This window comes from Egretta garzetta, unplaced genomic scaffold, assembly GCF_000687185.1.
Source record: "Egretta garzetta isolate BGI_Z169 unplaced genomic scaffold, ASM68718v1 scaffold142, whole genome shotgun sequence".
NCBI lineage: Eukaryota > Metazoa > Chordata > Aves > Pelecaniformes > Ardeidae > Egretta > Egretta garzetta.
Genome location: NW_009258955.1, coordinates 409,642 through 424,477, shown reverse-complemented (window position 1 = coordinate 424,477; position 14,836 = coordinate 409,642). Strand labels below are relative to the sequence as shown.

The 14,836-nt window shown below is 39.3% G+C and overlaps 1 protein-coding gene across 1 annotated transcript in view; it reads left to right on the top strand.

The window, feature by feature from the left end:
- The window catches only part of ARHGAP21 (Rho GTPase activating protein 21), a 68,984-nt gene that overhangs the window by 34,270 nt on the left and 19,878 nt on the right, over nucleotides 1–14,836 (top strand). Inside the window, 1 exon segment of the mRNA XM_035890162.1 lies at nucleotides 4,069–6,019. Coding sequence (XP_035746055.1) covers nucleotides 4,069–6,019 — 1,951 coding nt within the window.

Genomic DNA, 14,836 nt, shown 5'->3' with positions numbered 1-14,836 from the left:
ATTCATCCTTCAGTGAAACATAGTGAAGCATACTCATCCTCAGTGAAGCATATGCCTACATGCTTTTATGGATTTGGACTGCGGGTTGTTGGACGTGGTTGGCTCCAGCTCTTGAAAGTATGGGGTTTCACCATGATTCTTTCTAAGAGGAATCCTTGTACGTCAGCTGTCACTATTCTAATATCAAGTGGGATAAAATCAAGTGGGGGAAAAAATGCAAGCAAAACCCTTCAGCTGAATTTGGGGGTTAATAAAATATCTTGTAGAAAGCTTTATGCAAAATAAATTTTAAGCAAATCATATGGCATGAATGTATTACCTTACCAGTTAAACCCTTAATGTGCTAATGTTATACAAATTCACAGTAAGAAATTAATTCTTTGCCATAGGAGTTTGCAAACTTGGTGCAAACAAAGCCAGATTGCAAGGTGGGGAAGAAATTGTACCCAGTAACTGGAAACATGCTGAGTTCTTACTGTAAGTGCAGTAGTTTTCTTCTAGTAATTGATGCAGAGCCATTATCCATCAAAGCTGTTAATGTCACTCTGAATTGTTGTATTTGTATGGTAAGCTTTCCATAACTGCTGTTGTTTTGAGAAGGTGGGAAAGAGCTCATAAAACAGCAAGACTGATTTTTTTTTTTTTTTATCATGTTGGAACTTCTGAATATCTGTGGAGTACCCAGCTCCTATAGAAATGTGAGGGGCTTGGCTGGTGTCTGAATCGGGAACATCACGGATCTGGATATTTAAAAAAAAAATTTTTTTTTTTTTAAGTTGGATTTTTTTTGGTATAGGCTTAAATTTTTAAGTCATACCCTAATGGCTTTCATATGAGTATATCCTCTGTTGCAGTCACTTAGAGATTAAGGTAGTATTTCCACACACTCTATCATTTGAGGAACTAAAGGGAGAAGAGAGTAATATTCAAACTGTGTTTATGTATATAGTTGCAAAATATGTTAAGTATCAAAATAGTTTGTGGATGCTAATAAGTATGTTGCTGTACTTCACATTTTTTAGTCTCTAAACCTCTTCTAGAAATGTAACCATCACCTTCTGGTTAAAGCAAAGAAAAATTCCATAGTAAAAAGGCTGATAACGCATCATTCAGCGTGACATTATTCAGAACAGATCCATGCATTTCTTTGTAAGTTGCAATATTCCTCTGTAGAGAAATAATTGATCAGAATTATGAAAAAATATATTTAATACTCCCTTGTGGAAATGTCACAGCCCCTATTTATGAACTTTATCTTTCTTGGAAGAAAGTTCAGCTTTGTTTCAGTGATTTCTTGGGAATTAGGTGGAATTGAGGTTGAAAGGAGAACTATATTTCCCTTCATCAAAACCTTTTTTTCAGTAACTCTGTCTTACTGAGAACTGGCAGTCTGTCTGAATATACCTGCAATCATGGAAACATACGCTTTACTGGGGGGAGAAAGCCTAGCTGATCTTAGTTTGGACCCTGTGAGAATGCTGTCTTTTGAAGGAAGATGTTTTAATATCTGTGATAAATTTTGTGAAGAGGTGAGAACTGATTTTTATACTCATTTGTAGTCTTCAGCTACGATCAGATCACACCAGTTTTGCAATTTAGCCTTCCTGTTGTCAAAGTCAGAGAAGCATTGTCTGTCATGGGCATGTTTTACAAAAACATAATCACAGTGTATTTTATATCACCATAATGTGCGCATATCCCAGGTTTTGAACTGTTTTATCAGCTATTTAAAGTAATAATTGTTTTCTGATTGAGGGGATGATCGGTTTTGCTTGTCTTGCATGCCAGTAGTCTCTTGCTCTATCTCTTTCCTGGGTCTTCAGCCTCTTTTCCAATTTTATTTAATTCTTTATTTTAAATTCTTGCAGCCTATCAAGATCTTAAATAGCCATTTATTTAAAGTTTTGGAAATACATATCTTCGTATATCTCCTCCCTCCATTAAATGTGCCAGAGGAAACCTGGCTTGATTTTTATGATGAGTGGAGGAAAAAAAAATACAAATCACATGAGTAGAGTGTTTCTGCAGCATCATTCCTCTAATTTCAGACGTACAGCATGAAAGCAGCTGCAGTCAGCTGACAGCTTGTGGTCATGTTCAGATATATGTGGGGAAGGGGTGTGCTGTTTTAAATGCATAATAAAGCCGTTGTTTCGTCACCAGGAGGCAGGGATGGTAGCAGCCCAGGGGAAATGAGAGACAGTAATGTTGCTGTAGTGGAAGGGAAGTCTCGTTGCATAGAGCCCGAGCTCTCTGCGGGCAGCTGTTAGGGATGCACCAAGGCAAAATGGCACAAATGTATTTTGCTTTCTGTAAGGGTAGGGGATAAATGTGAGGAGCAGATAAAAGCCTGAGATGGACATGCTCACAAGGAGGGTGAAGTTATTTTTCATGCTTTACTGCCCTTTACCTCTGTTGGTACCTTCCAGTGAAATCAGTGTAGTTGTATTTTTAGCTTGCTGTATCCAACATCAATATGACAACGTAATTCTGTCTTTACATCTGTAAGCAGCTTTTACTATGTTTTCCTGTTTTCTGCCAGCTGCAGTTTACAAAGGATGTCACAGCACTGGTAAGAAACGTACAGTAGCCATTTCTCGGATGGTTTTGTAAGGCATGCTGTTCTTAAATGATTTGTGAGAAGCAAGAATATGAAACAGCAAGTTTGTTGGAAATGAGCTAGATAGTCTGAGCTGAATTTTCTTCATAATGCTAATCTCTTAATTTGTGGTTTGTGCCTGTGTTATTCGGTTGGTTTTCTCTCAGTGTGCTTTAATATTTTGCACTTCACTAATGCTCAGTGTAATATTGCAGCAGTATTGTAAATGCCTCGCCCTCCTCTGTACTTTGCTCTGTATTAATTTTATGGCTGCACTTGGGCTTTTATAACCTGTCTGGTATTAAGACAGGGTACATGGGTATTTTGGAATTGAGCATGTTATGATTTCGACAGGAAATGCTGTGATGTGATACCACGCCTAAGCGTGTAAAAGCCCTGAGAAATCATCTGAATCTTCTGTTGCATTGGCAGGCTCTGCATTGGCTCTTTATTTCGTTATGTTTAAACTGAACAAAGTAATGCTAAAGTTTTTCAATGATAGGATATTGTTTAAGTATGCTGTATGCTTCTCATTGATTTATCATTTTGAATGTTCTGCTAATTCCACAATGATAAATGCTTTTCTAAAAGGCTACAGAAACCCAAGTGTAATATAAGCATTTTTTCTCAGGAGTCAGGCTCTTAAACATAAAGGTGCAGATAAATGCACTAAGGAAATTAATTTGAGACTTTAGTTTGTGTTTTAATAGTGTATGGACAGTAGTGGGTATGTATGAATTTTCATACTGTTTCTACTTTGAAGTTAAAAATGTTACATATAACTAATATTTTTGCAGTAAGATTTGTGTGCCATGTACTGGCTGTCTCCTGTAAAATGTAAGATGACTTATAGGGTGTTGGCTCACAACAAAGATGTTGCTGCTTCAATTTATTAATTTTATGTTAAGGGACAGTAGCTTTTATGTAGAAGAACTCTTAGAGGAGTGTGTGTATGTATATTTGTGTATACTTTTCGTATGTACTACATTAAGTGAATGGAGTTCTTTTATACACTAAGTGAATAGAGAATTTTCTAGTGCTAGTTGAATTTATTATGCAGCATTTTAACCTGTCAATTGCTGTGAGATTCTGGTTTCCACCAATGTGAAGCTTAAAGAATGTGAAGCATCATGACAGAAAGCAGAATTAGGGGGGAGGAAAATACTGTGGTTTATGCTCATGGATTTTGCGAAACCTGCCTCATTGCCTTACCTGCAGTATTTCCTAGAATTGGTCATCAGTTCGTTTTTTTAATCGTTGAGGGAGGGAATGTATGTAATGATTTTGCTTGTTCTGTTTCTGCTCACTAAGAGGATGGAATGCTATTTTTGTCTCTTTAACTAACATTTTATCTAAAACGTGTGAATTTTGTACTTGTGTTCCCTCTATCGAAGCTTGATCGTGCAAATGCTAGGTTAACTTTTCCATCCCCCTCACTACTGAATGCTCACTTAATCTTCTCTCCACAGGCATATTCCCAAGATGCCTACCTGAAAGGCAATGAAGCCTACAGTGGTAATGCCCACAACATACCTGAACCACCACCAATATGTTATCCACGCCTGACATCCACAGCTTCTGTTATGGCACAAGCTGGTGACAAGCTATCTTCTGACTTCTCACTGGGGAAACAGCAAGTTAGTAGACCAGTACGGGCATTGACACAACCAGAGAGGGCCTACAGAATGGAAATACAAGTGCCTCCATCACCAACAGACATTGCAAAATCAAATACAGCTGTGTGTGTTTGCAATGAAACTGTAAGGACTGTTATTGTGCCTTCTGAGAAGGCTGTAGATTTGCCATCTTGTAGAAATAATCATGCTGGTCCATCACACAGGACAGAGGAAGTAAGATACAGCTTAAAAGATCAAACCAGTCTAAAAGCACGGACCACATCACCATCTTCTTCAGTCTCCACTGCCGTTGTACTTCCCCAGACTCCAATAACAAGGCCAGTCGATCCAACTGGAACACTAAGTAAATCTTCAAATTATGTAGTGTGTCCAGAAGGAATCCCAAGCACTAGACCTCCCGCTCAAGCCACAGACTCGCCCTCAGTCTCTACTAATCATTACAGTTCTCCAACGTCCCATCAGCATATAGACTGGAAGACTTACAAAACTTACAAAGAGTACATTGATAATAGGCGCATGCACATGTATGGCTCCCGAACAATACAGGAAAGGTTAGATAGTTTAAGAGCAGCTTCTCAGAATACAACTGATTATAATCAAGTGGTGCCAAATCGCACTGCTTCGCAGGTACGGCGCAGGAGCACCTCTCACGACAGGGTTCCACAGTCTGTTCAGATCCGGCAGAGAAGCGTATCGCAGGAAAGGCTTGAAGATCCCGTGTTGATGAAAGAGTGGCCACGAAGTGCTTCGCAAGATACTCTAACTTCACCTTCAGTTAATGCTAGGAATCACAGGGCTCGGTCATGGGATTATCTCAGCAAACAGGGTGAAGTGCTAGAAAATTTTCATTCTGAGAATCTGATTGCAGATACTAATGGAGATAGGAGAAAGACTTACAAGTGGACAGGGTTTACCGAACAAGATGATCGGCGAGGTATTTATGAGAGATCTAGGCAGCATGCATTTCATATGTCCCTTCGAGGTCAAAATTTTCCTATGGCTCCGAGTGGTTATATTTCAGACAACAGGAGAACAGGTAGTAGAGCTTCTCTGCCTGGTTCTCATTTTCAGAAAGTTCCACCAGATATAAAAATGCTACAGCCTTCTCGAGACTTGCAAAGTCCTGGGGGAGTTTCAAAACCTGCAGCTGTTTCACAAGAGAGACTGTCTCTCACACCAGCCAGAAGTTCTAGAAGTAGCTCTTTGAAGAACTCTGCTCCCTATGCAGCAAAACCATCATTTCCCGTTAACCAGGGCCTGGATGCTATTGCCACCAAAGACCAAAGAACAGTAAATCACTTGCATCAGAGTGGTCTGTTAAACCAACAGTCAAGGATCAGAGCAGAAGGTGCCTCAGATCACAAAACAGAAACTGGCAAAACCATCCAACCCTCCTCTCTGTCTCCAGCTTCCGCCAAACTTGTTCAGCCAACAAGTGAGAGTTCAACTACCTCTGACAATGTAGATGGTTCCAGCAGACAAAAGATTCATGATTTCGAAAGGGAAGATGTCCATGAGCCTGAAATTCTGCAAACAGATGTTCAGGAAAATGACAAAGATGCGGTGGTCATGCGGGACAAATCACCTTCTGGCCACCAAACTCCACAGCCTTTGAGGCATCAGTCCTACATTCTTGCTGTAAATGACCAAGAGGCAGCCTCAGACACTACCTGTTGGTTACCTAACGATGCTCGGAGGGAAGTCCACATAAAAAGAATAGAAGAAAGGAAAGCATCAGGTTCCAGCCCACCTGGTGACTCCTTGGCTTCTATTCCGTTTATTGGTGAGTTAAACTATTCCAGTGTACATCAAATGCTTTTCTCTGCTAAAGATGATGGAGAACATCATGCCAGGTAGCTCACTGCTGTTTCTGTAAACCCTGAGGTTGAGGGGCATGGGGGCTCTTTTCTCGTCTAGAGTAATACTAGGTTGGTAAAACTAAAAATACTCTTCAGTGGAGGAAAAAAACGTTCTGTTTTGTTTGGAGTCCTGGAGGATCAGTGTGTTTAAAAAAAAAAAATCTACAGTGATTTCATATTTTTCTAGATTTTTCCTTAACCCCCCTGGAGCAGTCTGCATTATGTAACTGCGTCTGGTTATCGCTCCACATAATGCTCTGATGTTATGTATATGGCCAACCAGCATTTGCAGCACCTTTCAAAATATTTTTACTTCTCTAGTATAAAATATGTTTGGAATCCAGTAGAGGATGTGGATGCAAATCCATTTGAGGGTGATTTGTGAAAAAAGTTTGTCAACTGAATAGGTAAGGTGAAAGCTTTCTGAGACAGATATGGGATAGAGGAAAGCTGTTTCAGGTGAAATGATAGCAATCAAATGTAGTGAATTTGCAAGATGCTAATGTGGATATGAATTAAAGGGTTTGTGGAAGCAGAATGTGAGAAGGCACCGAGATTAGCCTGTGGGCTGTGACACAACTGGGTTGGAATTACAGGGAGCTTATAGGGAAAGGCCTGAGCACTTCTGAGATAATTTGGAAGAAAAGAGGAGCTCACGGAAGGGTTATAAGTAGCAGTGGAAAAAAAACATTAAAACTCCAATATGGGATAAGTGAGGAATTGGAATCATGTGATAAAGAGTGTTTCAGTGGCAGAGCATTTCTGTTCTACTCCAGTAGTCAATGCCTGTGTCGTCTTTGCCCTGTTGTTGTTGAGATGGATTTTCTTTTGCTATGGCTGGTTTAATCCTTTGGAGTCTAGGTGTCTGCGGACCATTTGCCACATGGGTTGATTTATACCTGACTCTGGAATTTAGTATAAGTAGTATTTAGAAAATACTGAATTTTGGTTGTCAAACTCATGTATGTGAAAAACAACTCTTCTTAATACTCTGAAGGTTTTTTACAGATTGGGTTAAGGGAGTTGCAGATACATTGTCTTAGCACAGTTGTCTTCTCTTGTGGATCTGCAGCAGTGATGTTTTTCCCCCTAGAATCACCTATAATATCTGCTACTAGTTTAAAGTAAATAACCAAAAATAGGGAAGAAGCTTTGTGTGCATCAAAAGAATGAAAATCATACAAAAGATGTAATAATTCTGTTCTTTTGACATAATTTTGTTAAGATGTAACAAAAATGCTTTCTTAGCTAACAGGTGGTTTTTATATTGGGTTTTCCTGTTTGAATGGGAGTTATATAGGTTTATTTTTTTTTAATTACATCAGTATCCAGTGTAATTTTGGATTCTTCTTTAGACCCTGTGAGTCTTTCTTTAAGGATTGGTACAAGTTTGTGAGGCCTCTATCCAGTCTTTGTGCAGGGTTTTTAAATACTATGCCTAAAATCAATGTTGGGCACTTGATTTAAGTTACGTGCAGTATTTGTACTCACTTAGGAGTGCTTGCTGTGTGTATTCTAATCCTGGACAATTTAAATGTCATTTAAAAGTCAGATCAAGATTGTCAAAATCAAGCTCAACCTTCTCTACACAATCTCCTATCTTGATTTTGACAAAGATTTGCCATGAACCCTTACTCATGTAGCTTGCTTCCAGACTTTAGAGAAATGTGATGATTAAAGTTCAATGAAGCCTTAAACATGGCAATTGTACTGCATTCTGGTAGCAGCTGAGCAGTTTGACAGAAACAAAGTTGTAACTCTCCATTGCAGCCTCTTAGCATAACACCACATGGGATTGTGTAAATTCTTGGGAGCTCCTTAGCCTCTGGGACTGAAAGCTCCTGAATACTCCAGAAATATTAAAAAGTGGTGCTGCGTGGGCAGTCTGAACCAACACAGTATTTGTGGCTGTCTTCCTAGCAAGAAATTCTTGTGCCAGTACAGGTGCTGTGGAAAATTTCCACCACAGCTCCAGCACCTTGAAGATGAAATAACCCTCTCTGAATAGGAAGAACATTGAATGCCATTAAGAGCGGGCATCTTCCGAAGTTAGAATTAATATGCATGACTCTAACTTTGCTTGTTCCACTATCATTATGCCTAATTACAGCTTCACTTGTTAAAAGCCGTGCTTAATCAGGCGGATAAAACCCTAGATCTACTTTGAAACTCAGTTAAAGGCTATTTAACTCTTCTGAAGGAAAATCACTTGGATTTTCCTGTTTTGTGTTTTGGTTTGGGTTTTTTCTTTTTTTCCCTTCTGTCTGATGATTGAAAAACATGCTGTTTTGAATAGAGACATACCTTGGTGTTAGCAACCTCTCTGCTTCCCTTATGTTTACATCAACGTAATTATTTTTTGTAGTACTAGGTTTTATTAGATATGGTTCATTTCATAAGTACACTTACTGAAGTTATTTTTATGGCAGATCTTTGGAGTAGTGTAAAAATTCAAATTTGGGGGGGAATAAATATCTTCCAAGGTTACGTATTATTGCCATTTTAAATACTTTGTGATGTATTTATTTTTGTTACCGCTTTCTGCTCATTAAAAGTAGTAGATATGGCCAGACCATATTTTGGTAGAAATTCAGCCAGGAACAGTTGGCTTCTGCAACAGTATTTTGTGACTAACCTGCTCTTGAGAATAACACAACATGGTACTAGCGTATCTCTTTGCAAGTAGTGTAGTGCCCTGCACCACAAACAGAAATCCAAGCAGAGTTTCCATCGAGCTTGCTTACGGCAGATTCTTGTGGGCATTAATAGTGGGTACTGAAGAACTGCCTTTTGACACTAGTCCTTTCACATACAGCTGTTCTGAAGCAGGGAGCTTAAATTTTGGTTTGCATTTACTAATAGAAATGAGAGATCTGTTCAGAGCAAACCTGGTAGGTAGATGTTATATCTTTTATAGAAGAAATTGATTTATTTGAAAAAATTAGGGAAGATATTGTGTGCTTAAACTCTTATTCATGTAAGCAGATGTTCCTGGGGGATGAGGAAGCTGCTGGTTTTACAGAAGAACATACCCTGGGTACTGCAGGCTTCAGTACTTGCCCTGTGCTGCTAAATGCAGGGTATTGTGGTTAGCTTGGAAAGCTGCTGTTGCTGTTTCAGGTCCAAAGGCAGGCTTTGTTCCTGAAATGCTCTTTATTGTTTCAAACTATACCAGTTAGCCTAATGAAAGGTTATTCCTTTTGCCCAGAAACAGTCTCACCTGTTCTCTAGACTAGTAAAAAATACCATTATCCCATCAGTGACTATATTAGTAATTTTGGTGTTTAATGTATGTTTTTTCAGACTTATAATTTGTGCATAATTTCTCTGTTAGAGAACACCAAATGATAAAATTCTGACCTACTGGGTAATTTCGGATGTGCTAATCTGCACTGGGGTGGAAATTAAACATTTTTGTAACTGTCGAGAAAAGGTTGATTCAGAATAGTTATTTTAATACATTTCTTAGACATAGATGTCTAATGTGCATGTCTGAGATTTGCAGCTAGCTTGAAACTAATTTTTTCCTTCCTACAGCATTTATTGTAGAGTAGAAAGCAATTTAAAAAGAGGATAATCCAGCTCCCAGGTTGAGTTGAACTACCCTTATGAGTGGAGAAACTGCTTCAGTACTTAACCTAATAGCAGTATATCTAGCTGCCAGTGCAGTTTAGCGCTTGGCCATTACTACTGGGTCAATGTTCTTCCCAACTTTACAGCGAGCAGTCACATGAAAATTAATTCTAAATTGTTATTCTTTAAAATACTTAGCCTAAATAAATATCTTGAAGTTTAAATTTTTTTTTTTTCAAATCAAACAAGTTTATAGTCATCTTATTATAAAGCTTTGCTTTTGGGCATGCAGTAGCATCAGATAAGTACAAAGATTTGTCCTCAGAGGTGTGATCTCATTTTTGAAAATATCTAGTACATCCTTACCCTAGAAAAATTTTAGGTCACTTCATTCCACTATTAATTTGTGAATAGCTGTGAGAAAATTAGCCAGATAAAAATATTTGACCAGACTTTGATAACACCAAAGCATTTTAAAAATAAAATGAGTGTACTGTCTCTGGCAGAAATTGATATGTAAGAACAGGTGTAAGAACAGGACAAGGATGTTCATACTTTCTGTTCTCCAACCATTTGCACTTTACAGTGTTCCTGAGCCAAATGTGATTTTAAGCGCTCCATAAATTTCTCCATTCTCTTTTGTACTACAGTAAAATTTTGCTATCCAATACCCTGTATTGATTTAAATAAAGATTTGCCAGGAGTTTCACAGCTTTAACTACATGGTGTTTATTCCCTTTTTTTATGTGTGTGGTTTTTTATAACCTGTCTCCTGCTGGCTTAATTTCTGATACAAATAATGTGAGAGTGACCAGCAGACTGCTAATCTTCATTCACACTTTCTACGCCACTCTTGCTTTTATATCTCTATTGCTTCTACCCTTAGCACAGGCAAACAACCATAGTGATTCTTCTGCTAGCAGTCAGGCAGACTCTGCTTTTTCACCTTGCTTTAAGAGCTGATCTTCATGCTAGTTTTCAAAACCAAAAAGGATTTTTTTTTTTATTGTGTTCCAATATCTATTTTCCTACAAACTTCTGTCATAAAAGTATTTGGGTACTTGTGGACTAACAGACAGGATAAATTTAGCTGGCTTCTAGTGAATTCTGCTCAACCTTCTTTTTATTTTTTTTGTTGTTGTTATCAAATACTTCTTTTTTTTTTAAAGTAAATTAACTAAGGAATTAGGAGGTGAAACATTCTGAAACATCCAGCATTAGTTAAACTTTTCAGACATCTTTATTGTACATGTGATGGCATTCTTCTCTAATGCTGGAAGTGGAGGTGTCTAGTTTTTACCTTATCAGTACCTACCTTTAAATGATAGGTCATGTACATAGCTCCAAGTACTTTTTTTTGAAAGTGTGATGAGTTTACTGCCTTTGTTTTAGTGAAATATGTGCCATACCTTTCCTCTCCTCACCCTATATCTTTACGCCTCTCTCTGCAGGCTGCTTAGGCTCTGGTACAGAAGATGACAGTGTGAATACACACATACTGAATGGTGCTATATTATTGAAACTAGAAATTAAATTGATACACTTGTACAACACGCTATGAAAAGAGTTGTGATGGTAGGAATAGAGAAAGGTTAGGGGAAACAACCAGAAATATTCTCAGATGCAGTAAAGGAGTAATTGAAAGAAGGTATTCGTTCTGTTTTCTCCTTGTGAGAGAAGATAAGCATCAGGCAGAGAGAAACTCAAAACCTCAAACTCTGCACTAGAGATCGTGGCTTGTCAACCCAAAATGTGTGGATACCTTAAGGGCAAATGGTGGCTAAATACAGATGGTTGATGTGGCATGTTTTAAGGAAACTTTAATTTTAGCAAAAACTGTTAGCATCAAGATGAGGGAACTGACAGATAAAGTTGCTAAGCCACTATCCATCTTATTTGTGAAGTCATGGCAGTCTGGTGCAGTTCCCACTGACTGGCAAAGAGGAAATATAACCCCATTTTTATAAAAGGAAAAAGGGAGACCCATGGAACCACAGGCTGGTCAGTCTCAACTCTGTGCCTGGCAAGATCATGGAGCAGACCCTTCTGGAAACTATGCTAAGGCATGTGGAAAATAAGGAGGTGATCAGTGACAGCCAACGTGGCTTCACTAAAGGCAAATTGTGCCTGACAAATTTGGTGGCCTTCTATAATGGGGTTACAGGATTGGTGGATAAGGGAAGGGCAACAGGCATCATATACCTGGACTTGTGCAAAGCATTTGACAGTGTCCCACATAACATCCTTGTCTCTAAATTGGAGAGATGTGGATTTGACAGATGGACCACTTGGTGGATAAGCAGTCTCAACTCTGTGCCTGGCAAGATCATGGAGCAGACCCTTCTGGAAACTATGCTAAGGCATGTGGAAAATAAGGAGGTGATCAGTGACAGCCAACGTGGCTTCACTAAAGGCAAATTGTGCCTGACAAATTTGGTGGCCTTCTATAATGGGGTTACAGGATTGGTGGATAAGGGAAGGGCAACAGGCATCATATACCTGGACTTGTGCAAAGCATTTGACAGTGTCCCACATAACATCCTTGTCTCTAAATTGGAGAGATGTGGATTTGACAGATGGACCACTTGGTGGATAAGGAATTGGCTGGATGGTCACACTCAAAGAGTTGTAGTCAATGGCTCCCTGTCCAACTACAGTGACAAGTGGTGTTCCTTGGGGGTCAGTATCAGGACCGGCACTGTTTAACATCTTTGTCGACAACACAGACAGTGGGATTGAGCGCACCCTCAAGTTTGCTAACGACGCCAAGCTGTGTGATGTAGTCAACACACTGGAGGGAATGGATGCCATCCAGAGGGACCTTGACAGGCTTGAGAGTTGGGCCCGTGCAAACCTCATGAAGTTCAACAAGACCAAGCGCAGGGTCCTGCATATGGGTTGGGGAAATCCCAAGCGCAAATACAGGCTGGGCAGAGAATGGATTGAGAAGCAGCCCTGAGGAGAAGGACTTCGGAGTGTTGGTTGATGAGAATTTCAGCATGACCCAGCAATGTGCACTTCCAGCCCAGAAAGCCAACCATATCCTGGGCTGCATTAAAAGAAGCGTGGCCAGCAGGTCAAGGGAGGTCATTCTCCCCCTCTACTCCATTCTTGTGAGACCCCACCTGGAGTACTGCATTCAGCTCTGGGGTCCCCAGCATAAGAAGGACATGGACCTGTTGGAGCAAGTCCAAAGGAGGGCCACAGAGATGATCAGAGGGCTGGAGCATCTCTCCTGTGAAGACAGGCCTGAGAGCGTTGGGGTGGTTCAGCATGGAGAAGAGAAGGTTCCAGGGAGACCTTATAGCAGCCTTCCAGTACCTGAAGGAGGCCTACAAGAAAGCTGGAGAGGGACTTTTTACAAGGGCATGTACTGATAGGATAAGGGGTAATGGCTTTAAACTGAAAGAGGGTAGATTGAGGTTAGACATAAGGAAGAAACTTTTTGCTGTGAGGGTGGTGAGGCACAGGAACAGGTTGTCCAGAGAAGTTGTGGATGCCCCATCCCTGGAAGTGTTCAAGGCCAGGTTGGATGGGGCTTTGAGCAACCTGGTCTGGTGGAAGGTGTCCCTGCCTATGGCAGGGCGGTTGGAACTAGGGGATCTCTAAGGTCCCTTCCAGCCTAAACCATTCTATGATTCTGTGAATATGAAAATCTTCAAACCTTGTGATTTTTTTTTTTTTTGTACAAGTTACTGCCTAGCTATTCCAAATTATGAAAATACAAATGTAACTGCAACAGAAAATAGAGCTGACAGATGTTCATTTTTGAGGGACTGTTGCTTCCATTATTTTAGCAATAGCATTGGCACAGCTTTTAACATGTCATCAGTGTTTCTAAGATAAGCATCGGTCTTCTGGGTTTTTTTTAGGTTTCCACAGTGCAGCCTGCCAAATCACTGTTGCTCCAGGCTGAAAATTTCAGTGTTTCTTATCCAAAGAACAGTTTTTAAATCACTGTGGTATTCTGAAGTATAGCAGCCAAAACACAAAATTACAAATTAGCGTTTTAAATACCATTTAAATGCTTCTGTAACTCAAAAATCCTTTTTTAATTAAAACTTAAAATTTTAAGTCAATAATTCATAACATCTAGTAGAGTTTTAATTGAGTAGAAGCATCAGATTTGTTTGGTAATGAGTAGTATTTTCAAAGCATAAATCATCCTTAGTATATCGTTACAACTTAAAATAATAATTACAGGTAATAAAGGAATAGTATCAGGGTTCTTGGCAAAAAAAAGTATATTGAGAATTGTACTTTTTTATGTGGTAGGGTAGTACTGTGAACAGGAACCTTTAGAATTGCTTTGTATCACCTTCTATAAAGGTAGTTACACATTTGTTTAACTCTGAAATAAGCAACAGACTGTCATAGATGAGGTTTTCAGAATAGTCTCACATGAAGAATAACCTTGGGAAGCCTTTTTCTGTTTGTGTGAAACTCAGTCAGTATAATAAACATATTATTTACATGAGCGCCTTAGCAGAGGGCTGGATTTGATGATTCAGGAGGTGTGTTCCAGCCCTGTTTCGGTGGCTTACAGAAATGAATGGGCTCAGCATGCAGACGTGTTTCCATTATATTCTTTTGGCTACAAGAGGATAATTACGTAAAGTAGATACATGAAGAAGTTCTTTGTAAAGATAAGCAGTGCCGTCAGTGCTGGAAGTACTTAAAAACTGAAAAACAACAATAACCTTTTTAAAGGTTCTTTTTTGAAAAATGAGGTAGCGAGTCATGATGAATCCAGGCAATAGTGTGTGTGTCTTCTTCCCAAATCATGTATTTCAGGCTTGGAAGGCTTTACTTACTAGAGCTTTTACCGTTGCAGGTTGAAGTACAAGATGCAGCACCTTGTACTTCAAGATCTGTAACAGAAAGTCACTGCTGTGGGGTATTTATTCGTCCTTTGTGCTATCTCATGCGATAGCAGGGTTGGTTCCCTATAGTTTACTTTTGATTTAACAGTTCATTTTTGGTTTGTTGTTTATTTCTGGCCACCTCACTACACAAGTGAAATTGTATAGGTTGTTCTCTTATTTGATTGTCTTCCTTGACAGGCTTTTAAGAAAAATGGTCTGTATCGGTATGTCTGTGTTTACCTTAAATTCCTCTTTCTTCAGAGGTTTCTGGGAGCAGAGGAGCCTCTTAGATAGATAGACTTT